The 25476-nt window shown below is 37.5% G+C and overlaps 1 protein-coding gene and 1 long non-coding RNA gene across 5 annotated transcripts; one reads left to right on the top strand and one right to left on the bottom strand.

Annotated features, from left to right (window-relative positions):
• Positions 1-1142: 1142 nt before the first annotated feature.
• trpm1a (transient receptor potential cation channel, subfamily M, member 1a) lies at positions 1143-25349 on the top strand. 4 transcript variants are annotated; one of them, XM_026211908.1, is made up of 27 exons: positions 1143-1277; positions 4665-4741; positions 5451-5649; positions 5760-5973; positions 10800-10924; positions 11059-11230; positions 11562-11736; positions 11958-12081; positions 14723-14795; positions 14977-15077; positions 15221-15394; positions 15487-15621; positions 15970-16020; positions 16295-16435; positions 16850-16879; positions 17049-17341; positions 17919-18147; positions 18235-18366; positions 18635-18772; positions 18881-19009; positions 19103-19354; positions 19456-19630; positions 21124-21144; positions 21246-21390; positions 21525-21727; positions 21820-21952; positions 23014-24226. In XM_026211908.1, exons 1-27 carry the CDS (start codon positions 1188-1190, stop codon positions 24224-24226), a joined length of 4944 nt encoding a protein of 1647 aa, XP_026067693.1. In that variant the 5' UTR covers positions 1143-1187. The 4 variants fall into 4 exon arrangements, with proteins under 4 accessions (XP_026067693.1, XP_026067696.1, XP_026067695.1 ...); XM_026211907.1 differs by having other exon boundaries at positions 1188-1277; positions 19456-19648; positions 23014-25349; XM_026211911.1 differs by lacking the exon at positions 21124-21144 and having other exon boundaries at positions 1145-1277; positions 23014-25349.
• On the bottom strand, positions 6528-10596 carry LOC113049507 (uncharacterized). Its single transcript, XR_003276613.1, has 5 exons — positions 10459-10596; positions 8826-8984; positions 8588-8665; positions 7006-7057; positions 6528-6926 (listed from the first exon to the last, which is right to left on the bottom strand). It is a non-coding gene; the product is annotated as an uncharacterized LOC113049507 (long non-coding RNA).
• Positions 25350-25476: the final 127 nt, after the last annotated feature.

Here is a 25476-nt window from a genome sequence, read left to right as displayed (position 1 = left end):
TTATACGCACTGCTGAATGTGCATCAGCTGACTGGTCATGTCTTTAAATGGTTTTGCAGAGTTTAATTCTTGTTAGCTCTCACCTATAACCTTAAACCCCGGTTTCACAGACAAAGCTTAATCCTAGTCACCAACTGAAATGTAAATCTGAGCTGTTTCAGCTAGAAGGAAAACTTGCACTGATTGATCTTGATATATGTCAGTGCCTTTATTTTGTCTTAAGATGCACACCAGTATTGTTTTGTCTAAGGCATGTTTATGAAAATTACTTTAAAATCCTAATTGAGCTATGGCCTAGACCTGGCTTAAACTAAACCCCGTCTATGAAAACGGGCCTAAATGTGTCCAAATCATCAATATAAGATGAAATGTGTAAAGTTTGCCTGCAATTCAGTGATTTTTGAACATTAAATCAGGCAGGAATGCTATCAGAAGCATAATCTGAAAAATGTATGCCTTTCCTTAATCCTTACATTGTTTATCACAGGGATCCTCATATCTGGACCTTGAGATCCACTTTCCTGCAAAGTTTAGGTAAACCCTAATCAAAAAAAAAAAAAAAAGATCATTAGAAAATCACAGGCAGGTGACTGTGATCGGGATTGGAGTTAAACTCTGCAGCGTATTCAGGGCGAGATTTGAGGAACCCTGGTGTATCAGTTGTAGGAGCAGAACAAATAGGTGTTGGCTGCATTTTCAAGCCAAACTTTTATATTTTATCATTAAATGAGATGGAAATGAGAAAAATTGTTTTGATAACAGATTGTTTTGTGATCCCATCACCTGAACATTGGTACATGAGTGATTACTCTGCACTCTCCTATTCACAGCTAAGCCCTGCATTTCGATTTCTTAATTCTTCCCAAGTCATGACCTAACCTATTTTATTTAGCATTAGAGCCATTTTTGTTAGATTTTTACCCAGATTTACCTTCAATCACCATTTAATAAATCTCCTGCATTAAAGTGCTTCACTCATAGGGCATCTCCATTAAGCCTGATTACACACACACACACACACACAGTAGTCAGGGAAGGGGGTCTTTGTGTCAGCGTCATACTGTTTGCATCTCGCTGTGGAATGCTGGAGTTGGACATCACTCTGTTCAGCTGTTGGTCATTTCGTGTGCTGGTCACAGACACTGTAGGCCTGGATGGTGATGGCTGGACTTTAGGATCTCATAAAAATGGATAACAGGGGCTTTGGAGGAAAAAAGGGCAAAGAGGGCTCTTTTAAGCGTGCATCTATTAAACGCACCCCCTCTGGTTCTCAGAAGGTAAGAGACCCCCCCCCCCATTTCCTATAGCAGCTGACTGGGTTACTTTGAGTTGTTGAAGAAACTAATTATGGTTGGGGTCAGAGCCAGCTAAGAAATCTGGGCCTTTATTTAAGAAGTTTCGAAATGTGACCCTGGAGGACAAAACCAGTCTTAAGTCGCTGGGGTATATTTTTAGCAATAGGCAAAAAAAAAAAAAAACTATGGGTCAAATTTAGAATTTTTTTCTTTTATGCCAAAAATCATTAGAATATTAAGTAGAGATCATGTTCCATGAAGATGTTTTGTAAATGTCCTAACATAAATATATAAAAACTTAATTTTTGATTTGTAATATGCATTGTTAAGAATTCATTTGGACAACTTCAAAGGTGATTTTCTCAGGGTTTTTTTATTTATTTATTTTTTTGCACCCTCAGATTCCAGGTTTTAAAATAGTTGTATCTCGGCCAAATATTGTCAGATCATAATATACCTTACATCAATCGAAAGCTTATTCATTCATCTTTTATATGATGGATACATCTCAATTTAGGAAATTGACACTTGGTTTTGTGGTCCAGGGTCACAAATGTTTGTGAGCCCCTAGATTTGTTCCCATCTTTCACCTGTCTGTCTATGCCACCGCTTTGGGATGGCTAATTAACTCAAGTGATGTTATCACTCTCAATTCATGCAGAATTTTTTTAAAGATTGGGAATGTTTGAGGTTTGACTGATTTTTGCAGTTGCATGTTTTGGTTGCATGTTGCAGGCTTGTTGTATATAATGTTAACAAAACTGGGGTCTCTGTTGGTTAACTCGGCAGTGATTTTAATCATGATGTGTGTAAACCTATTTGGTGAATGCATTGTTTCTAGTGATGGTCTTGATTTCTGAGTGAACACTTACACATGTGCACACGTACAAAACCTGTTTTCAGCATTGTCCTCTAATCTCTGATAATGGCCCAGTAAATAGCACTGGCCTGGGAAGCTTAAACCCCTGTGCTCTCTAAATCTCAATCTTATGTGATTAATGCAGAGTTCTGTGGAACGAGTTCAAATACTAGTGGACAAAACGCACTTAGTGTGCTTACAATGGACCTGAAATCATTTCAAATCAACAATTTTTTTTTCAAGGGAATGGAAAGTGGTGTACTGGAGTTCATGAAAATGCAAGGTTGCATTAAAAATTCAGCAATGTCATGATTCACTTGACCTTCCAACTCTGTAAACTGTCTGTTCCATCCTTGTCTAGGTACAAACTGACCAACAGCATTTTTCTTTATCAAATTCATATATGCTTTTAATCAGCATTAACAGCATGACATGTTCTGTAACAATGTCTGTTAATTCAATATTCACAAAAAAAGGCACTTTTAATCATCCATAATCCTGTTAGAATATAATAAATCACAGATTCATATGATTTGGGGGAATCATAATGAGTTGATGGGAATGACTTATCAATTTTGAATAAAGACCCCAAATACCTTTTACAAAATCCATTGGAACTGAATCCTGTTGCACTGTAGAATATTTACTGTATTATCTTTCTTTCTTGAAAACAGTGTGGAAACATTAGTCTTCATTTCTTATTGGCAGACAGAGTTGATTTGCTTAGATGAGGATTATCTGAGTTGAGCTTCTCACAGAGCTCCTTTATGTAGCTGCTCACGGGGTAGACATGTGTTAATATAAGAGCTTTGAGGGACTAAATTGTAATTATGGATCAGTGGGAGCAGATTTTTCTGGTTTACTCTTTTGGTTTAATATCGTCAGTCTTTATCAGGAAGCTAGGGGCAATATTGGCTATGTGGCTGTTATATGAAGGCTTTTTAATAAAAGATATAGGTCATTTCTATTCCCAAAAAACGTATTTGTTTTACATTCTTTTGTTTTAGTCCATCAGCTAAAATATATAATACATTTCTGCCTAATATCATATAAATATATATATAAAAAAAAAAAAACGTTTTGTCTAAAATACAGTTTCCAAAAATACTGTTTGTGCAGTTTCAGGGAGGGTTTGTGTGACTGTGCAGCTTCTCTTTCCACACGGCAAATTCCACATGTGTTTCTATGACTAAACCCTTTAGGATTTAGGGGAAACGAAGCTCTAAAATGCCCAAATCCAAAGATGTCAAAAGCTGTCGACAGATGTCTAAACACAAATCTCATATGTACTTGGGCCAGAGCCAGATTATGTTTCAGCGATACTGCTCTTTGTGAATGAGAGCACTTGTGCTTAATTTGATTTCTGTGGGAGGCTTTTTAATATGGCGCTGCTACAGCAACAGGCACCAAAAACTTCCTGAAAAAGGTCAAAATGGGCCTACTGTCTCCAATATAAATGCTAAATTATTGACAGGACTTTAGAAAGAACTTGAGGCACCTGTATCTTTCATTTGATTCCTATTCTTTCCAGTTTACCTCAACAAACATCATTAAGAAGAGGTGTGGAGGGGCTAATGGGAGAGATTAGCATGTTGACCAATGAGGCAGATTAGAGAGCCCCTCGTCTCAGAGTAGGCTTTAGTTTGTGGTGTTCCAGTGGATTGGTCATGAGGTTCCAGCAGGATTATCTTCAGTGGTCATGGGACTCTGAGACTGAGGTCCAGCACACGTGGTCCAGACCTCCGCTCCATAAATGAAGGCCACAGGCAGTTGAAGACAGACTGGAGGAAGACTTTATGACAAGCCTGCCATAATGCAAGTCTTTTGTCTTTTACTTTATTTTTAAGTGAAAGTGCCTGTCTAGCAAGTCAGTTCAAGCTCAAGAGATAATGTTAAGGTTGGTATACCTCAGATATTTATTGGTGGAATATTGTGATATAGATCCTCCACAGCAGGATGTTTTGCTTTCTAGTGATGTGTTTGGGTTGCTATTGGAGCAATTGAAGGTCAGGTCTATTCCTGTGAATACTCTTGTGTTACACAAATAATATTAAGCTTGTTACATATTATTGTCTTAAATAGATATATAGATAGAAAGTAAACAACTGTGAGTGGGAGAAGTGCTACTGTGTGTAATGTGACTGTGCATTGACCTAGAAAGGTTCGGTTGTTTTCATAATTTTAATATGTCTAAAGTGATTTAATTTACCCAGAGTGCTTCACGGTTGTTGTGAAAACCCTGAACACACACACATTTGTACTTGTCCACTGTATAGATAACCTATATAATCACAATTATTCTTACAGTTTGTGCTGTTTTCATTGTTTTCCACATTGTTCGTCAGAAACAATTTGATAAACAGATAAGCTGCAGAACAGCTTGTTCTTTTTTGTAGCTACTGAGAAATTAAAGTGGCCTTATGCGTTACAAAAGAGATTAGGGACATGTTTTGACATTCTGAAATGAGAGAGAATGAATGAACTAAATTCTCCTCTTCTGTGTCTTGCAGTTTCAGAGGGCATGGATTGAAAGGACATTTCTAAAAAGGGAGTGCATTCACATATTCCCCAGCAGAGAGCCCAACAAGTGAGTAACAGTGTTTCTATAATTAACTAAAACCAAAACTATTAAAAAAACTTTTTGTTAACTGAAATAAAATACAAACATTAAATGAAAAATTGCATATATAACCAAATTAGAAATATTGCACTGGCCGCTTATAGAAACAAAATAAGTCAGTCATGGTCAGTAATTTTAATCTCATTGTAATTTGAGAAAATACAAACTGTATTATTTATTTATTTACAAAGTACTTTTAGACTAACTTATTAATACAGTAAATTCATCTTAGTGCAACATTATAGTTCTAAATCCATAAAGATGTTTGTCCATTCAGCACTCAAGAGAAGTTATATACACTTGTAGAAATAGATACAAGTAAAGGGAAAGTCATGGCCTAATGGTTAGAGTGTCGGACTCCCAATCGAAGGGTTGTGAGTTCGAGTCTTGGGCCGGACGGAATTGTGGGTGGGGGGAGTGCATGTACAGTTCTCTCTCCACCTTCAATACCACGACTTAGCATAAATGGCTGCCCACTGCTCCGGGTGTGTGCTCACAGTGTGTGTGTGTGTTCACTGCTCTGTGTGTGTGCATTTCGGATGGGTTAAATGCAGAGCACAAATTCTGAGTATGAGTCACCATACTTGGCTGAATGTCACTTTCACTTCACTTCAAATAAATTAGGTATGTTTTTACGGTTAATATTGACTTTTTCCATTTTTGATAACTATTGAAGGTGTTGTTGCGGTCAGTTGGTAAACCAACATGTGGCTATTCTTCCTGGCTCCACCAATAAGAGCGCAGAGGAAGGCCAGGGGGTGCAGGCCGAGCCTCCACAAGAGAAATGGTCGGTTGCTAAGCACACACAAGCCACGCCCACTGACGCATACGGCATCATTGAATTCCAGGGAGGAGGTCATGTCAACAAGGCCATGGTATTTTTCAGATAACCATGTGATTCATTTGTTTTTCATTGAACAAAAATGTGAATTTGATCCCCTGAAGTCATACCATTTTCTCTCCTTTCTTCCTTTTTTATCATCAGTATATCCGTGTGTCCTGTGATACCAAGCCTGACAACCTTCTGCATCTGATGGTGAAAGACTGGCAGCTGGAGCTGCCCACCCTGCTGATCTCTGTGCATGGAGGCCTGCAGAACTTCGAGTTGCAGCCCAAACTCAAGCAAGTGTTTGGAAAGGGCCTAATAAAAGCAGCAGTTACCACTGGGGCCTGGATCTTCACTGGGGGAGTTAGTACAGGTGAGTGTTTGACAACACAGAAGTGTGGCATGAAAATAAGGTCAGGTCATGGTGTGACCTAACTGACATCAATTGAATGGTCATCTGTTCCTCTTTCAGAGACTGAATCATCTGCTTTCCTGCACTCAAAAAAATGACTCTTTAAACTTACTTAAGTCAATTATGGACAGTGGTTCCACACAACCAAATTGTGTTTTGATAACATTAATGGAATTTTTTGAATCTATGCAAACTCCTTGTGTTGTGACAACACAACTGAATGAGGTAGAATCTATGTGAAATAGTAATGTTCAACCAACTCAATTTATTGACTTTGCTTCAACTTAAACTGGTTAAGTTAACTCAACATGTTTTGGTTTATTACAATCTAGCCAAATTTGTTTCACTCTATCAACATAAGGAGGTTTGTTTCAAATTACTCATTTCAATTATGGACAGTGGTTCCACACAATTAGTTCTAGTTACTTTAACACAATATTTTCTTTTTGAAGTTACTCCCTTCAACAAAGCATTTTTTGTATGTTTTGTCTTGTAATGAGACAAAAGACAAGATGTCACAAATGATCAAAGTGTATTTGTTAAACAAGCAATAAATAATTACACACAGTAAAATACAGTTTAAACCACATTACAAAATTACACAAAATAGCAAATACAATTCTAATTGGCATTCATGGGCAACCAATCAAACCTTATTCCAGGAACAGGAAGTGGCTCCAGAAATAACTTCTTCAGTATTCCAAATGTGTACCTGAGTTCAGGAGGGTTGCTCAAGTTCAGTCCATAAATCAGTCCCAGTAACATGGTTTTACAGACTGTAAACTGCTATAGGTCCTGAAGAACTTTATCCTTTAAAACTCCAACTTCTGCTGGACTGTCTTCAATGATGCAGCTTCAAATAGATTCCCATGAGTCTTCTGGATCACCTCCTGACTGCTGGCAACGTCTGTATCCTAGAAGTATTTAAAAGCATGGAGAACTCAAATTATTGTGTATTAACTTTAACAAATAATTTATTAACCTTGAACTCACCATATACTCCATACTGCTAGGGTCTTCATTTGGATACTTCAATTTCATTAGTCTGAAGATGAAAACAACAAAATTTAGCCTTTGTTTTTTTTTTTCTAAAATTACATGAAAAAAAGTCAGTCATTCATCTTCTTATGGGAAATCCAGGCAAGCAGTCAAGATGGGATTCTAACAAACATTACAGTGGAAAATGTTACACATCTGGACCCTGTATGGTTAACAACAGAACTGGAATGTTCCCAGACCCAGAAACATAGTAAGGACATCAGTAAAACAGTCCATGTGACACCAGTGGTTCAACCATAATTTTACAAAGTAAACAAAAATACTTTTTTGTGCAAACAAAATTAAAACAGCGACTTTATTCAACAATTCTTCTCCAAATCGCATCTTCCACCATTATCAACAGCACGTAAATAATTCATGCACATGGTGCTGCTGACCTACAACACGCCTGCACTGAGCCTTGATTACACGCAGAGGAAAGCAATGTTCATGCCTCTTGTTACTGTCCATAATGGCAGAATATGTGATTTGGAGAAGAATTGTTGATTAAAGTCGCTATTTTTGTTTTCTTTGCACAAAATGTATTCTTGTACCTTTGTAAAAGTGTGGTTGAAGCATTGATGCCACATGGACTGTTTTACTGATGTCCTTACTATGACTCTGGGAACATTTCAGTTGCATTGCAGCCTTTATGGAGGTTCAGAAATCTCTCGCATTTTCATAAAAAAATTAGGGATGCACCAATTGACCGGCCATAAATTGGAAACCAGACGGTTTTTGCTTTAAATACGCAATTGGTAATCGGCCGGTCTTTGGAATTTTTTTCAGCCGATTTTTCCGGAAGTGCGCCCGCATGCTCCGACTACATTACTTCTGTGTGAAAGCAAACACATCCCGGGATTGATTCCAGCATTGAACTCGGGTCGGGGACGTAGTAACATTGCTGGGTTCAATCCCGGGACAAGCGCTGTGTGAACAAAAGCCAGATCTAATGCCGTGTCGTAGTGATGACATTATCGTGTGACTCTTTTACTGGCTGTTTTGAAGGAAGATCAACGTTCACTGAAAAAAAAAAAGTGCAAACTGTATGAAGCAGAGATCAGTTAGTTCCTCACTTTCCACGGTGACACCGAGATCGTTCGCCAGATTCAGTGAAAGTATTACATGCCTAATGTTTTCGACTCGTACATTACACGTCACGCCCTGATGTCACGTGTCGTTACGGGATCTGTATTTGCCGGAATCGCAGTGTGAAAGGGGCTTTATTGAGCTTTCCCTCAATTTTGGACTGTAGACTGTGGACTGTCCTTCCTTCTTGTTTGTTGCTTAAAGATAAAAAAAAAAAAATCGTCCAGTTTGCTTGTAAAAGAAATCGGTATCGGCCATGAAAAATCATGATCAGGGCATCCTTAAAAAATATCATAATTTGTGCTCTGAAGATGAATGATGGTCTTACGGGTTTGAAACGACATGAGGGTGAATAATGACATGTTTATTTTTGGGTGATCTAGCCATTTAAACACACCTGAACCAGCTAATCAAGGTTCTTGGGAATTTTAAAACAAAAAAGTCTTACCTGAAGTTCCAGGCAGGTGTGTTAGAGCTGAACCCCACAGAACACTGGCTTTCCTAGAGCAGGTCTGGACACCCCTGCCTTGCATCAAAATAAATCTATCAGTTTATAGATATACCACATATTTTGTATTTATTGTATTAATAAACCTTATCTTATCTGTCTTTTTTTGTCAATTTCCAGTAACCAGTGAGAGAATAATGTTTTAATACAAGGTTGTGTTGAGTGCAGTTGTTCTTACCTGTGTAGTGGGCACCAAGAGGGTTTCAGTATTTGTCCAAGGTCTCTTCTTCAGTATGAAAACATCTTCGTAAATTTTGCAGTCCGAATCAAGTTTGGCAAAGATTGTTGATTCTAATGGGCCTATGGTAATTCTGGATGTCTCAAATTCTGCACAAACCTGTACACATGAAGTGCAATGTGTTACAAAAAAAAAAAAAAAAAAATTGAACAGCAAAAACCAATTCAATGATCAAAATATTAAGTGATTTATTTGTGTGAGTGATGAATAGTGTCATGTTTACCATTCCTAAAGGAGGACCTGATTACATATCTGGAGCATATGTATAATGTGAACAGCTCAGAGTAGTGTCCGGTTTAAAGTCATTGTATGACCACACCGCCATGTTCATAAACAAAGCTTCAAATAATCCCACTGTGCTGAGCCAGGGCTCTCAAAACTCGGTCAACATCTCATGGTTGGACATTTATTGATTATTTATCTTTTTAAATTAGTTAAAATATACATATTATAACAAATAAAGGTAATTACTTCCACTTTTTAAAGTCATTATGTATTACTAATACAATTAATTTATACAAATATATTTGGCACACAAAATGAGATAAGAGAGAAACTCCTATTCGCCATTTGATTAGTTATATGAGGAAGTAGCTGAATGACAAATCATTCTGTCTCTTAACATCTCTTATTGTAAGCCATATGTGTATAATATAAAGTAAAGGTAATTGATAGGACGTTTTATTTTTGGATAAACATTTTATTAATAAATACAATCTCTCTTAAAATACCTTATTGGGTTATGATAATCAAAACAGTTTGGTTTGATCTAGCGCAGAACTAAGACTTTAATGAAATATTTCCCCCACTTATAAAATGATTTTATTATTAGCTAGCTCCATACCGGAGAGCTGCTTTATAAAAGGAAATCAAGTTATAATTCTAGCGACACTTACTCTGTATTTTCATGTTTAATATTGAAAAGCTATCGATTGCATAAAGGACTGTTATATAAATAAACGTGACTGGACTTTTCTTTACTGGAGTGCCTGGAGAACCTCAGAGTTCGTGCAAACATCCATATCTCTGTGTTCTTAAGAGCTGCTTTTACATCGCGGTCAGTTTTTTGTTGTGTTTATGCAGTTATTGAGAGGAAGGCGTGCAGTATATATTTACATATTCATCCAAGGTTCGGATCGGGTCGGTTTGCCTCAAACTGAAGTGCTATCTTCTTCTTTTTAATTGAATCAGGAGAGTGTATTATACAATCTTGCGCTACAGCGCCACACTGGTCAAACTGCATTAATGCAGGCTTTCAAATCAGGCAGATACGAGATCAAACCACTAACGTTACTCAAAAACATTTGCTGAAAATTTTATTTTTATCGTCGACGTTGTCGATAATGTCGAGTAATTGTTTCAGCCCTAGTGTATATATATATATATACTAAAGTAAATACATTACAGAGAGTCGTGCGCTTTCACATCTCCCAACGCTTCAAAATCATCTATTAACGGTGCAATAAACCGATTACACAATACTAGACTGCAAAACAAAAGCACCTCAAAACAGAAACTCTAAGAGAAATTAAAGACTTTGACTTAACACAATAAAAACTTTAGATTTTCTTACCTGACTGATACCTCTTGCTCCCCTCCACACCGTCATCAAATGCGTTGGAAATCGTCACTTCCGGTTTTTTTTTGAATCACGAAATTAAACCCTTTACGTTACTTTAACGATTGATAATTAAGTAAAATGTAAAATTAAACATTTTAAGTTGATTAAACACAATACAATTGTGTTTTGTCGGAAAACTAAATATATTTGTGTTGTTTTAACAAAACATATATGTGTAAAACGAACAGTGCCGGAAAACCATTTTTTTGAGTGTGTTGAGCAAGAAACTGCACATGACTCCATCACATGACACACTAATAATTCCATGTTTATTCCTTCGTCATATAATACAGGAGTGATTCGGCATGTGGGAGATGCGCTAAAAGACCACTCTTCCAAGTCCCGTGGGAAAGTGTGCGCCATTGGAATTGCACCATGGGGAATTGTGGAAAATAAAGAGGATCTGATTGGAAGAGATGTAAGCCATCTGTGTCATTGCACAGGAATGCATGTACTTGTGTTTAATCAGCATAAGTGAATGTCTGAGGTTTGGTTTCTGTGAGGTTTTTGGGCGATGTATCACAACTGTGTCTGTGTTTTTGATTGGACCAGGTGACACGGCCCTACCAAACCATGTCCAACCCTCTCAGCAAACTTTCTGTGCTTAACAACAGCCATTCCCACTTCATTCTGGCTGACAACGGCACTCACGGAAAGTATGGTGCGGAGGTCCGACTGCGCAGGCAGCTGGAGAAACACATCTCTCTGCAGAAGATCAACACCCGTAAGTCAACTTTTAGTGGTTAACTCAGCTTTTTGAAGAAAGTTACACAATTTGACCATCAAGTCAAAAGGGGATTAAAACACTGTTGGAGTCCATGAGTGTTGGTCTAGTGATGGAAAGTCCAGTCTGTGACCTCCTGGTTTTCCCTTTGTCATCCTATGCCTGGAGTTTCTGATGAGGCTGGGACAGCAAAGGGAGGTCCAGACGTCATCCCATACTGCAGTAAAAAACAACCATCTTTATCATGCTCAAAAGCATCTTTTCATGTCTAATCGCTGCTTATATTGTGCATATTTGTCCGTGAGGGTGTTTTTTGTTTGTGTTTGAACAGGTCTGGGTCATGGGGTTCCTTTGGTGTGTCTGATTCTTGAAGGAGGGCCGAATGTAATCTCCATTGTGTTGGAGAGTCTGCGTGAGGAACCTCCTGTACCTGTGGTTGTGTGCGACGGCAGCGGCCGAGCATCGGATATCATTTCATTCGCTCACAAGTATTCGGAGGAGGATGGGTGAGAAAAATATTGATGATGAATTTTAAAGGTGTGCAATCCTGCAAAGGTAAATTGACTCCATGACAGGAGAAAAAAGTACGTTTTTACTGATAGGTTATTGTGCTGATGAAAAAAAAACACATTTGTGACATTAAAGGTCCCTGAACACTGAAGCGCTTTGAACCTCTTTGTTTCTTAAAGCTCCTTCTCTTGGTCTCCATTACCTTGTTCTGGTGCAGGTTGGTTAATGATAGTGTTAGAGACCAGCTTTTAGTAACCATACAGAAGACATTCAACTACAACCGGAATCAGGCACAGCAGATTTATCTCATGGTGATGGAGTGCATGAAGAAAAGAGAGCTGGTGAGTAAAATAAAGGATGGGATGTCAAGAAACTGATTAAAGACAACTTTGTTCAAGAAAACAAACTGTTTATATATGAACAATATTCTGTTTTATACTGTGTTATATTTCACAGATATAATAATAATAATAATAAACATGACTGTTATTCATTTTGCCTCATTTGCCTTTTTCATATCATACATTGTTCCTTTTATTTTATTATTATTATTATTTTTTTTCTATGTTGTAATTTCAAACCACCCAGCTCACAATTTTCATCATATTTCCCTGTCATCCCACTGAGTGCTTTGTCCTTCATGAGGTTTAAAATGATTTCCAAAACCAGGGGACACTGAGGCAGGTTCCTTAAAACCATGCGATGAACACATGATTAACAGAAGCAATGTGAAAACACAAATCAGTAAACATACTTGTGCATCTCAGCTTTCCTGAGTAGCAATTTCTGATGTCTCAGAACTTGTTTGAAGTTTAAGACATTAAATTCATCAAAAAATATGTTATCTTCAGGAGTCTTGTAAAAGTTTGCATTATGTAATATATAAATGCATGTTTTAAACACAATGCATTAGCACTTACTGCCCACTCTCATGATTAAATCATTATGATCTCTCTATTGCTCACAGATTATCTGACCAGCTAATCAATCATTCTCTTTCAATTCATATACAAACAAATGTATATTCCATTTCTGTCAAACCATGATAATTAAAAACAGCTGTGGAAAAGTGAATTAACAAATACTATAATTGTTTTTTTTTTCATATTTTTATTTATCATTAAGTACTGTGACTATTATTGAATCACTACTTCTCAGTGTTTTGGGGTCAGTAAGATTTTTTTTTTTTTTTAATGCAACAGTGCATTAAAATACTAAAAAGCAATAAGAACTTTACAAAAGATTTCTGTTTAAAATTTAAAAAAATCAGAAAAACTAAAATGTATTACAGTTTCCACAAAAATGTTAAGCAGCATAACTGTTTTCAACACTGATAATAAGAGATTGCTATGATTTCTGGAGGATCAATTATGACTGGAGTAAAAGCTTGCTAGAAATTCAGCACTGCCATCACATAAATAAATTATATATATATATATATATATATATATATATATATATATATATATATATATATATATATATATATATATATATATATACAGTGGGGCTCGAAAATTTGGGCACCACTTGCAGAATCTGTGAAAATGCGAGTAATTTTCAAAAAATAAGAGAGATCATACTAAATGCATGTTATATTTTATTTAGTACTGTCCTGAGTAAGATATTGTACATAAAATATATTAACATTTAGTCCACAAGACAAAAACATTGCTGAAATTATTAAAATAACCCCACTTAAAAGTTTGGGAACCCTTGGTTCTTAATACTCTGTGTGGTCACCTGATGATCCTCGACTGTCTTTCTGTTTTGTGATGGTTGTGCATGAGTCCCTTGTTTGTTCTGAACAGTTAAACTGAGCAGCGTTCTTCAGAAAAATCTTTAAGGTCCTGCAGATTCTTCAGTTTTCCAGCATCTTTGCATATTTGAACCCTTTCCAGCAGTGACTGTATGATTTTGAGATACACCTTATCCCACTGAGGACATTTGAGGGACTCAAACACAACTATTAAAAAAAGATTCAAACATTCACTGATGCTCCAGAAGGAAACAAGATGCATTAAGCAGCTGGAGGGTGAAAACTTTTGGAATTTGAAGATCAAGGTAAATTGTACTTAATTTGTGTACCGGGAAACATACAAGTATCTTCTGTTGCTTACGAAGGGCAGAACTAAATTTAAAAAAAAAATATTTCAACAAAATAAGACAAATTTGGCCATCTTAATTGTGTTCAAAAGTTTTCACCCCCCAGCTCTTAATGCATCTTGTTTCCTTCTGGAGCATCAGTGAATGTTTGAATCTTTTTTAAATAGTTGTGTTTGAGTCCCTCAAATGTCCTCAGTGTGATAAGATACATCTCAAAATCATAAAGTCACTGCTGGGAAGGGTTAAAATATGCAAAGATGCTGGAAAACTGAAGATTCTGCAGCACCTTAAAGATTTTTCTGAAGAACGCTGCTCAGTTTAACTGTTCAGAACAAACAAGGGACTCATGCACAACCATCACAAAACAGAAAGAGAGTCGAGGATCATCAGGTAACAGAACACAGTATTAAGAACCAAGGGTTCCCAAACTTTTGAGTGGGGTTATTTTAATAATTTAAATTTTTTTTGTCTTGTGGACTAAATGTTACTATCTTTTATGTACAATATCTTACTCAGGACAGTACTAAATAAAATATAACATATATTTAGTATGATCTCTCTTATTTTTTGAAAATTACTCGCATTTTCACAGATTCTGCAAGTGGTGCCCAAACTTTCGAGCCCCACTGTGTATATATATATATATATATATATATATATATATATATATATATATAACATTGTAGTGCTTCACAGTATCACTGTTTTTACTGTATTCTTGATCAAATAAATGTAGCCTCGGTCAACATAAGAAACTCCTTTAGAAAGAAAGAACTTACTGTCCACAAACCTTTGAACAGTAGTGTATAATGTAGTGTATAAAAGTAGTATGAAGTACATGCACTGCACACAGTTTTATGTTTTGTGCTGTAACAGATCACAGTTTTCCGCACAGCCTCAGAGGGTCAGCAGGATATTGAGATGGCCATCTTAACCGCTCTGCTGAAAGGTGACTCTTGTTCAGACCACATGTTACACAGTACTGTATACAACAGGAACAGTTCTGAAACTGGAAATGTAACATTCCAGAAAAGTACATTATTTGTATCAAAATATAAATATTTATTTCAAAACTCTTTTTAATGCAGCTCTTTATATCTTATTCCGTTAACAATCTTTGGGTTCGTCAGGCACAAATGCCTCAGCTCCAGACCAGTTGAGTTTAGCTTTGGCCTGGAACCGTGTGGATATTGCTCGCAGTCAAATCTTCGTCCAAGGACAACACTGGCCTGTAGGTGAAGGGTTAATGGAAACATAACACACAGATAGCCCACAGAGACTCAGTATTCATATATGTATATGAATATACACATACATACATCCATACATATAATCACAGTAATTGAATGCATATTTACGTGTCTATATCATCAGCCTGCTGGTTCCCTGCCCACCTCATCCACGAGCCAGCAGGATAAACCAAAGAGCCCTATAACTGCCCGTCCCAGCAAGGGTAAACCTGCCAGGGCCAAGAAGGGCAAAGGTGCCAAATCCAAACCTGAGCCTCCAGAGGAGACCGATCCTAGAAAACTAGAGCTGCTTAACTGGGTAACGTTCATTCTTTAGTAATATTGTATTAGTATCAATTAAATTTCATCTGTTTGTGTGTATGTGTGTGTGTGTGTTGATGTGTAAAATAGGTTAATTCTCTGGAGCAGGCCATGATGGATGCACTCGTGCTTGACAGAGTGGATTTTGTGAAGCTCCTTATTGAAAATGGCGTCAACATCCACTGTTTCCTGACAATCCCGCGACTGGAAGAGCTCTATAACACAGTTAGCACACAATCATATATTTATGGAATATTAGAGAGTCACGTAGCCACTATGTTTTATCATTTTATGTTTTAATGTTTTTTTTCAAACAAGTGTGACCCACATGTCCCATTATAAGAGCTTTCACTGCTGTTCACTTCTCTCTTTCCATGCAATATGGTTTAAAATGTCATTTGTGTGTTTAGTATTATCCATTATCATATCATACAATGTAATCTGTTGTTGAGGAGAAAGCACTTAGCCCACAAACATCTGTGTGTTTTACAGAAGATGAAGCCTAATGGGCTTTCCCCTGAATTGTGTATATGGTTTTTATTATTATTATTTTTTTTTTATTTTTTTTTTCAGAAATTGGGGCCAACCAACACATTGCATTTTGTGGTCAGAGATGTTAAAAAGGTAAAGTTCATTATGAATAAATTGTGCTATGGTCTTTCTTTCTTCAAGATTATCAAAATGAGTTAAACATACACCTGCTTTTTTCAGTAATTTTATGGCCTATTGTTCCAAAGAATAAGACTTTAATCTTCTTAGCAGTGTGTGAACGCACTTGTGTGTTTGGATTTGTGTATGTGTGTTTTGTGTAAGCATTGCATAAATAGTTTTATTTCACTCTAGTGTTAGCAGTTAAAGAATAAGTTACTTTATGGTGCTATGAAATGAATGTTTCCAGGGAAACTTACCGCCAGATTACCAGATCACTCTGATTGACATCGGGCTGGTTCTGGAGTACCTCATGGGAGGAGCGTATCGCTGTCACTATACTAGGAAAAGTTTCCGCACACTCTATAATAACCTCTATGGACTGAAAAGAGTGAGTAACCACCATATACACTTATTCAAGCATATCTGAAAATACAAAGCTTAATAATATCATAGTGGCCAACCAAGACTTTTCCAGGGGATGATAAACTCCAACATTTAGAGCAGGAATATTTTAAAGAAAATAGAGTAAAAATATAGTAAAATATTTTACAGGGAAAAAATTTCAAACAAAAATAACTGACTTGAAAAATGAATGGGCCAATTAGTTGTTCTTGCTTAGTCTATGGTCTAGCAAAAATATAGATAATTATTAATTGTAACTTGCTTCTCAGCTTCCACACTTTTGAGAAATTAAAACAGACATAAAATTGATAAACCAGTTATTTGCCAATCTGTTATTAAATAGGCTAATCAAATATGCTCAAACACGTCTGATTCTCTCTCTCTTTCTGTTCTCTTTTAGCCCAAAGCTTTGAAACTCCTGGGTATGGAGGTAAGCCACTAAAACATAAAAAAGGCAAATTGTTTGTAAGTGTTCAGTATTAATATGCATTCATAATACTCTCACACACAAACATACTCAAAGAAATATGACTGGTAGCTAAAACTTGTAGAAGGCTATCCTATTTACAGACACACTCGCTTCGTTTTGTTTTCGACAGGACGATGACCCAAGACCGAAAGGTAAAAAGAAGATGAAGAAGAAGAAAGAGGAAGAAATCGATATTGACGTTGATGACCCAGAGGTCAGTCGATTCCAGTACCCCTTCCATGAGCTGATGGTGTGGGCTGTTCTCATGAAGCGCCAGAAGATGGCGCTGTTTCTCTGGCAGAGGGGAGAAGAAGCCATGGCCAAAGCTCTGGTGGCGTGTAAACTCTATAAAGCGATGGCGCACGAATCCTCGCGGAGCGAACTAGTGGACGACATCTCGCAGGATCTGGACAATAATTCCAAGTGAGCAATTAATATATTATTTGTCTTTACTATCACACTTGACTTTAAACAGCATTTAAAGAGTCTGTGGACTTCTGGGAAATGTAGTCTAACGACAATCAACGCCTGCGTTTGTCAATTAAATGGTTCGGCTGAATAAACCACATTTCCCAGAATTCCTCATCATACTTTCTCCCCGGCTGATGAATGCGACTCGAATGGTGCAAAAAAATTATTTTTTTATCTTTGATCAGATACTTTTTTTCACAACGATATGCAGTTGATCTTTCAGAGGGACGTACAGTAATGCGACAGATCACACTCGACGTGTTTACAATAGAGTATGACTTTCTTTAAAAAAACATACTGACCCCAAACTTTGAAGGGTAGTTGATTTAAATTGTGTATTTTATTAACAATTTATGTGTTTCTGTAATTAATTTACTTAGGAAAGGTAAAGCAGGATTTGGTTGCATGTGGCTAAACAGAATACAATAGAATAGAATATAAATGTTTTTGGTTTTTATTTCTTAATTAAACTGTCAACACAACAGTGCCCCTTCTCATAAAGCCTCTCTCTCCTCCCTCTCATACTCAGGGAATTTGGTCAGTTAGCGTATGAGCTGCTAGATCAGTCATACAAGCATGATGAACAGGTGGCCATGAAGCTTTTGACATATGAGCTGAAGAACTGGAGTAACTCCACCTGTCTGAAACTGGCTGTAGCTGCCAAACACAGAGACTTTATAGCCCACACCTGCAGCCAGATGCTGCTCACCGACATGTGGATGGGCTGCCTGCGGGTGGGCAAGAGCAATGGACTCAAGGTCTGCAATAAAAAATAAATAAACACACTAAGTCACTGACTCTAACTATTGTATATAAAAAATTTTATCATTTCATATCATTCACAGGTCATCCTCGGAATCATCTTTCCTCCAACCATTCTTCTCCTAGACTTCCGAACTGGAGATGACCTGTCTTACCAAAACTCCAAAGACAACGAAGAGCTCAAAGACAAAGAGGATGATAACAAATCAGGCAAGGTAAAAATATGTACTTTACATTTCTAGATATATTACAATGGGACATTTTTTTTATTGTAATAATATTTCACAATATTACGTTTTTTCTGTATTTTTGATTCAATAAATGCACTCTTGGTGAGCAAAACAGACTTCTTTCAACAACAGTAAAAAAAAAAATTGTACTGACCCTAAACTTTTGAATGGTAGAATACATATTCAACACTGGCTTCTTAATTTTTTTATGGACCTTTATGAGGTGATACTAAGTAAAAGTTTTTATTTTCAGGATGGCACCATGAGCATGGACGGAGTGTCTAAGAAAGGTGATGAGGAAGATAGTAAAAAGAAACAGAAACGTGTGCCTGTTGGGAAGAAGATATACAATTTCTATAATGCACCATTTACCAAGTTCTGGTTCAATACGGTATGTGAATATTTAAAAGCACATCAAAGTCAAAACACACCATTAATAAAATAAATTATGTAAAATTATGTTATAAATAAAAACATAATGATCATATATCTACTCAAGACTGCCTACCTGGTGTACCTGATGCTGTATAATTACATTATCTTGGTGAAAATGGAGAGATGGCCATCACTGCAGGAATGGATCGTCATCTCCTACATCATCACTCTTGGACTAGAGAAAGTTAGACAGGTGAAGTACGCAAAAAAAAAAAATTGTGTTGCTATATTATCATGTTTATGTGGTTTTGTTTTTTCTACATTGGACACATGTGCTTGTGTGTAGATCCTGATGTCAGAGCCAGGAAAGCTGAAACAGAAGATAAACGTATGGCTTGAGGAATACTGGAACATCACTGACCTGGCTGCCATCACCATGTTCCTCATGGGACTGTTACTGCGACTGCAGAATGAGCCTTACATGGGCTACGGACGCGTCATCTACTGTGTAGACATCATCTTCTGGTACATTCGTGTCCTCGACATTTTTGGAGTTAACAAGTATTTGGGACCATATGTCATGATGATTGGTAAAATGGTGAGAACTAACAGATAAACTTATATTAATGGCTCAATAGCTTCTGTTTTCTGAAGAATAATGATATCTGTGTGTGTGTGTGTGTGTGTGTGTGTGCACAGATGATTGACATGCTGTACTTTGTGGTGATCATGCTGGTGGTTCTCATGAGTTTCGGCGTGGCTCGCCAGGCCATCCTGCACCCAGACGAGGAGCCGACGTGGCGTCTGGCGAGGAATATCTTCTACATGCCCTACTGGATGATCTACGGAGAAGTGTTTGCTGACTCGATAGACCGTAAGACTAGAATTCATAGTAAGATTCTGTTTCCTGATTCATGTGTGGATGATCCGTCTCGTCTCCATTCCACCCTCACTGTGTCTGTGAGCTATACCGAAAGAGTTGTCTCATCTCCTGATCATGTGACCATTTGCACCGCAGTGGCATTCGCCCTCTACTGCATCATGTGTGATGGACTGAGTGTGTGACAGTGCCAATCTTTACCTGCCTGCTTGTGAGTTTTAGGTCTTTATGTCTAGTAGCTGTTGATTGTTGGCATTTTTCTTTTACTTTTACACTTCTGCTCTAGCCTTGTACTGCTCGTTTGGTTAAATTGTGCCTGCATAATTCTCATGTATAAGCTGCTAAACAAGTAAATGGAAATTTAGAAGAAGAAAAAAAATACTGTATTTAATGGTAATACAGTCAAAATGTAATATATAACATGATTTCAAGTCATAATACATTCTTCCAAAAAGAGTAAAAACTTAATACTTTAAATTCATTATCTGTTCCTCCACTGAGGAAGATCCTGTGTGACTAAAAGCACGTCCTGATATTGATGAGTTAGATGTGTTCCTAGGTCAACATATTTTGTTGACCCTGGAACAACATTTTACTAAAAAAATGTAGCCTTGACCATATCCCTACACCTAAACCTAATCTTAACCATGAGTGATCCTTAAAATCAGAGGAATTGACAGATGAATGACACTGATGTACAAGCACCTAACAGTGATTGTAAGTGTAAACTTCACAAAATCTATAAACTGGTTCTTCAAATGTGATTGGTTAATCACAATGTTGTTCCAGGGTCAACAAAGATGTTGGTTTATACTTGGTTGGTTTGTAACGGTGTTTTTTGTTTGTTTTTTTGCACTTTGTAGTAATAAAAAGAAAATTGCTAGTATCTTGGTATGCAGTCCATTTTGGATACATTGAAAATTAATTTCAAGTACTGTTTTTCTACTCTTTTTGGAAAATTTAATGATAATATAGAACAAATGAAAATAAGTGCTGGTAGTTATACAGAAATATGTGAAAATGCAGTTCTGAAAGAAAGCACAACTTATTGTGCAAACATACATTGCAATTCAAAAGTTTAGAGAGGGTTTTTCTTTTCTTTCTTTTTTTAGTTTAATGTTAGTCTCTTATATTCACCAAGGAATTTATTTGATTAAAAAACAGTTAAAATAGTACTGTTGTGAAATATTAATTTAAAATATGTTTGTAAAAGAAGATTTTGTCTTAACTGAGTTTTAGTCAATTGAATGCATCCTTGGTGAACAAAAGTATCTTATCCAGAACTTTGAATGGTATTGTATCTTTCCTTTCTTCACCTAAAATGTGAAGTGTACAAAAATCTTTCACAATGACTATTATTTTAAAATCGTTAATTCCCCTCCTAATGCACTATTTAGATGGCTGGCTGATTGTGAAATGATTCATATTTGTTTATTTCTCCATAATCTTTAACTGTGCTTTTTCTCTTTCTTTTTAAAAACTCATAGTCTATGCGATGGAGATTAATCGTGAGTGTAAAATTCTTCCTGTAGACCCACAATTAAATGTAATTATCAAACACTATAGAATGATGTCACGGTTGCATCATAACCTCTGTAATGTATGGCAGCACCCTGTGGTGAAAACATGTATGATGAAGATGGGAAGAAGCTCCCTCCATGTATACCTGGGGCCTGGCTCACGCCTGCCATCATGGCCTGTTACTTACTGGTAGCCAACATCCTACTGGTTAACCTGCTCATTGCTGTATTCAAGTGAGTCAAAAGATAAACAAAATGTAAGCACTGTAATGTCAAGCAATGATGAGCCAAGTACTGGAGCAAAGTATTATGTTCTCATAGATTCATTATCACCAGTACAACACTGAGAGAACTCATTCCTTTCACAGTAACACGTTCTTTGAAGTGAAATCCATCTCCAACCAAGTATGGAAGTTCCAGCGCTACCAGCTCATCATGACTTTTCACGACAGACCTGTGCTTCCTCCTCCCCTCATCATCTTCAGCCACATATACATTGTGTTGAAGCGCCTGTGCTGCCGCTGCAGGAAGAAACAGGAAGGAGAGCTGGATGAGAGAGACTGCGGACTAAGTTATTAAGTTACTCCTATTATTGATTTTTACTGCTTCAATGAATCAATCTTATAGCAATCTATTTTAAAACATATTTTTTTCCTTTTTCAGAGTTGACTCTGAGTCTGGAGGAACTGAAGAGTCTGCATGAGTTTGAGGAACAATGTGTGGAGGAATACTTCAGAGAGAAGGAGGACGAGGCACAGTCTTCCAATGATGAGCGAATCCGAATTACTTCCCAGAGGTACTAGATGAAAAATAACAACTGCTCTTGCAAATGTCATTTCAGGGCTCAACAATAAGGATTTTCTTTTGTGGTTCTAAATGACCATTTTTTAGAGATGGCGATGCATTTTGTCATCATTTTTGTATGTGATGTAAAACATTAGTATCTGGTATGTAGTTTTCAACAGAATGTGTTTTTTGCTATCCACTGCACAGCTTTCAAATTGATTCCCTATGGAGTAAACATGGTAAATATGGATTTCTTTGACCATTGCATCATGTCTGCTCTCTTTTGCAGCGTATCGTGATGGTGTTCTAAATATGCAGTGTTGAAGTAATGCATTAATGCAATTGCAGTAATGCAATTTATTTTGCATAATTCAACATATAATACATTCAAAATGTAAAAATATGCAGTCTACTCCAACAAACCTCACCAATCTTCTGTTGATCACACATCTTGCTTCAGGTGATACAAATATGTAGGTCAAAGTTCACCAAATTTGAACATTGAAACAATGCAAAAAAAAAAAAATGGCACGAGCTTGGTTTTCTGTGTCCTGCATTTCCCTGTGCTAGAATGGAATGGAAATTGTAGTCTGGCGACCTTTTAAAAAAAACAGTCGCCTCTCAAGTTTTGTTTTCCACTTGGGGTGTTGAAAAACACGACAAGTTGAAAAATGTTTTACTTTAACTTTTAACTAAAGGGTGCTGTTTTTAGAATGCCATCATGTGTGAGACGCTGCAAAAGAATGCAGTGGAATGCAGAAATGCAGTCTGTGTGAACAGCCCCTTGTGCTTTCAAGGTTTTCAACAAATCCTCATCTATTTCAGCCAATTAGATCACATTGTCTTGGTGGCAAATTAGCAGAATTTGGAAACAGAATGTAGACTACATCACACACAAAAAAAACAATTACGTTTAAAAGGTCTAAGAAATGGTGCACAGGATCAGTGACTATAAAAAGGTTTAGTGGCATTGCACAACTGCAATAATAACTCCTTATTGTTGAGCTCTTCATTTACAATCATTACTGAGGTTAAAATGAATGCACCAATTTGAAACACTTATTGTCGCAGAGTTGAGAATATGTCCATGCGCCTAGAGGAGGTGAATGAACGAGAGCACTCCATGAAAGCCTCCCTGCAGACAGTAGACCTGCGCTTGGCTCAGCTAGAGGAGTTCTCTGGCCGCATGATGCACGCACTGGAACGGCTGGTTGGGATCGACCGCTGCGAACTGGTCCGTGCTCGATCCGGTAGCTCAATGGCCGTGGACCAATCTGGCCTGCTTCGTCGCGGTAGCATCAACAGCACGGATGGCTACAGTTTGTACCGCTGGCACCTGGATGCTGAAGACCGTGGTGAGGAGATGTCAGGGGACAAGAAGAGCCACGCAGAGAGACGCGGCAGTATTGGCAGCAGTGACCTCCTTCTAAACCCACATCAAGGTTCTTGCTACGGACCCACGCTGGACGTGGTGCCCCTCCGGCAAAGGACACGCTCCAGCTCAAGTGTGGACATCCTCATCTCTCCTTGCGAGTCACAAGACAGAGTCCAGACCTCTCAATCCCCAAAACTAACCTCCACTCAACACCCTAAAGATCCACAAGCCCTTCTAGAAACGGGAAAAGACATAGCAGTTTCACATCCTCTGGAAAGAGCGCAATCCCTGAGGCAGTACCCAACTGAAGCTCAAAGTAACTCACTTTCATATGAGAACAGATCCCAAAGTGGTACTTTGTACGTCTCTATGGCACAGTCGAGGTTGTGCAGTCAAGGGAATACGTGGGCTTCAGAGCCCCACGGCCTACAGGATCAAGCAAGCAGATCGCCAACGTTAGGTCGCTGGCCTCCACGCTTCGATGACAAAGTTCATCCCTCTCCGTTTGGACTTTCACCCAAGACATCTTTAGAGAAATTAAGACAGAGAGAAGCCCAAGATGAAGAAGGATCTTCTAAGGAGAGCAAGTGGACAAAAACACAACAAGGAGAAAGTGAGGAGAAGAATAAAGACGAGGATCAATCAGAGGCGGATAGCGAAAGCACCAGAACAGAGGGAGGAGCAGAGAAAAGAGAGGAGCTGACTGACTCGGATCACTTGTATGTTGCAGAGGACAGGATGTACCCCTCACTCAGATCTAAGAGTCTGAACACTAACCCACGAAAGGCGAAGGCTGTAGGGAGCATCCTGGCTAAACCTCGAGCAGCCAATAGTGTGAAAGACCTGGCCGGGGCCTGTGAAGTCAACACCAATGACTTTAGACCCTCCACAGAGAGGACAGGCACATAGACATAAGCACAAGATCATTGCAGTAGTGCTAGGTTAAAAAAAAGGTTGATTTTCATTGTTTTGCAGTATGGAACACTCTTCTAACACTAGTTATGCTTGTGCATTTGACATCATACATTTCTATTTGAGGTATGCAATTTTAATGCTAAAACACAGTATGCAAAAAGGGAAATCAGGGACTACCTCTGTGCTGTAGATATTTACTATCCCATTTTTTCAAAATAAAGGGAAATTACACTTTAGTTATGCTGTTTATTACTACAAATATTTCCTAATTTTATATAAATTATATATCATTTCATTAAGTAAACCTTCATGAAGAATAAATCAGGCACTTGTAAATAACTTAGAAAAGATATTTTAATCTTTTTACGTAATCAGTTAACTCTGACATCACAGAGTACAGACAAGAAAATCAAGGAAGACATGTTATAAAATAGAACATAAAAGAATGCATTGTATGGTCAGTAAGACTTTATGCTCAAATGGGAGGCTGAGCGCTGTCACCGTTTCATTGAAAAATATGCAAATGTGCCTGCATGCATATTCAAAACATGACTACTGGGCCATTAAAGGGATAGTTCACTCGAAAATGATAATTCTGTCATCATGTGCCCACCTTCATGTTGTTTCAAACCTGTATGACTTTCTACAGAACGCAAATCAGTATATTTAAAAAAAAAAATTTAACCAAATCATTGACTTCCAATTGTATGGACAAAAAACACACACCTTTCTTGTTCCAAAAATACTTTTTTGTGTGTTCCACAGAACAAAGAAAGCAGGGTTTGGACTGACATGAGGGTGAGTTAATGAAGTTTTATTTCTGGGTGAACTATCACTTTAAGTGGAAACGGCACGCCGCAAGAGCACGAGCAGGGGCTCTTTCAAACAGATGCACAATGCCAATAGAACTCAAGCAATCATTCGCCCTTAAACATAAACAATAGAGCAATCATTCATTTTGAGTAAATTAGGTGAATTCTGAAATATCTAGGTTGATTCTCAACATTTCAGTTTGTGTTCTCACTTTGTAACAGGCCCACATGGAATCTGCACATGAAAAGATCTGCAGATTTAGACAGAAATTGAACACTAAGGTAATAAAAGTTTAGTACTCTCAGCTCTGGTTAAGCATGTTTAAATGTAAAACTCCATGTCTTTTCCCCCCCACAGAATCAGTTATAAAAGTCTGCAAATTCCACATTGGCCTTGTTTTTTGAAGTGGCTGATTTCACAGGCGGGACTTT

The sequence above is a fragment of the Carassius auratus genome, chromosome 30, assembly GCF_003368295.1.
Source record: "Carassius auratus strain Wakin chromosome 30, ASM336829v1, whole genome shotgun sequence".
NCBI lineage: Eukaryota > Metazoa > Chordata > Actinopteri > Cypriniformes > Cyprinidae > Carassius > Carassius auratus.
The sequence above is the reverse complement of the archived record's forward strand: the minus strand, read 5'-3'. Positions and strand labels throughout refer to the sequence as shown.

Coding starts and splice junctions, on each gene's coding strand:
- trpm1a (XM_026211907.1), top strand. CDS start 1,188: ATGGATAACAGGGGCTTTGGAGGAAAAAAGGGCAAAGAGGGCTCTTTT. Junction 11,737..11,957: donor AAGTATTCGGAGGAGGATGG/GTGAGAAAAATA, acceptor GTTCTGGTGCAG/GTTGGTTAATGATAGTGTTA. Junction 19,649..21,123: donor CCGTAAGACTAGAATTCATA/GTAAGATTCTGT, acceptor AAAAACTCATAG/TCTATGCGATGGAGATTAAT.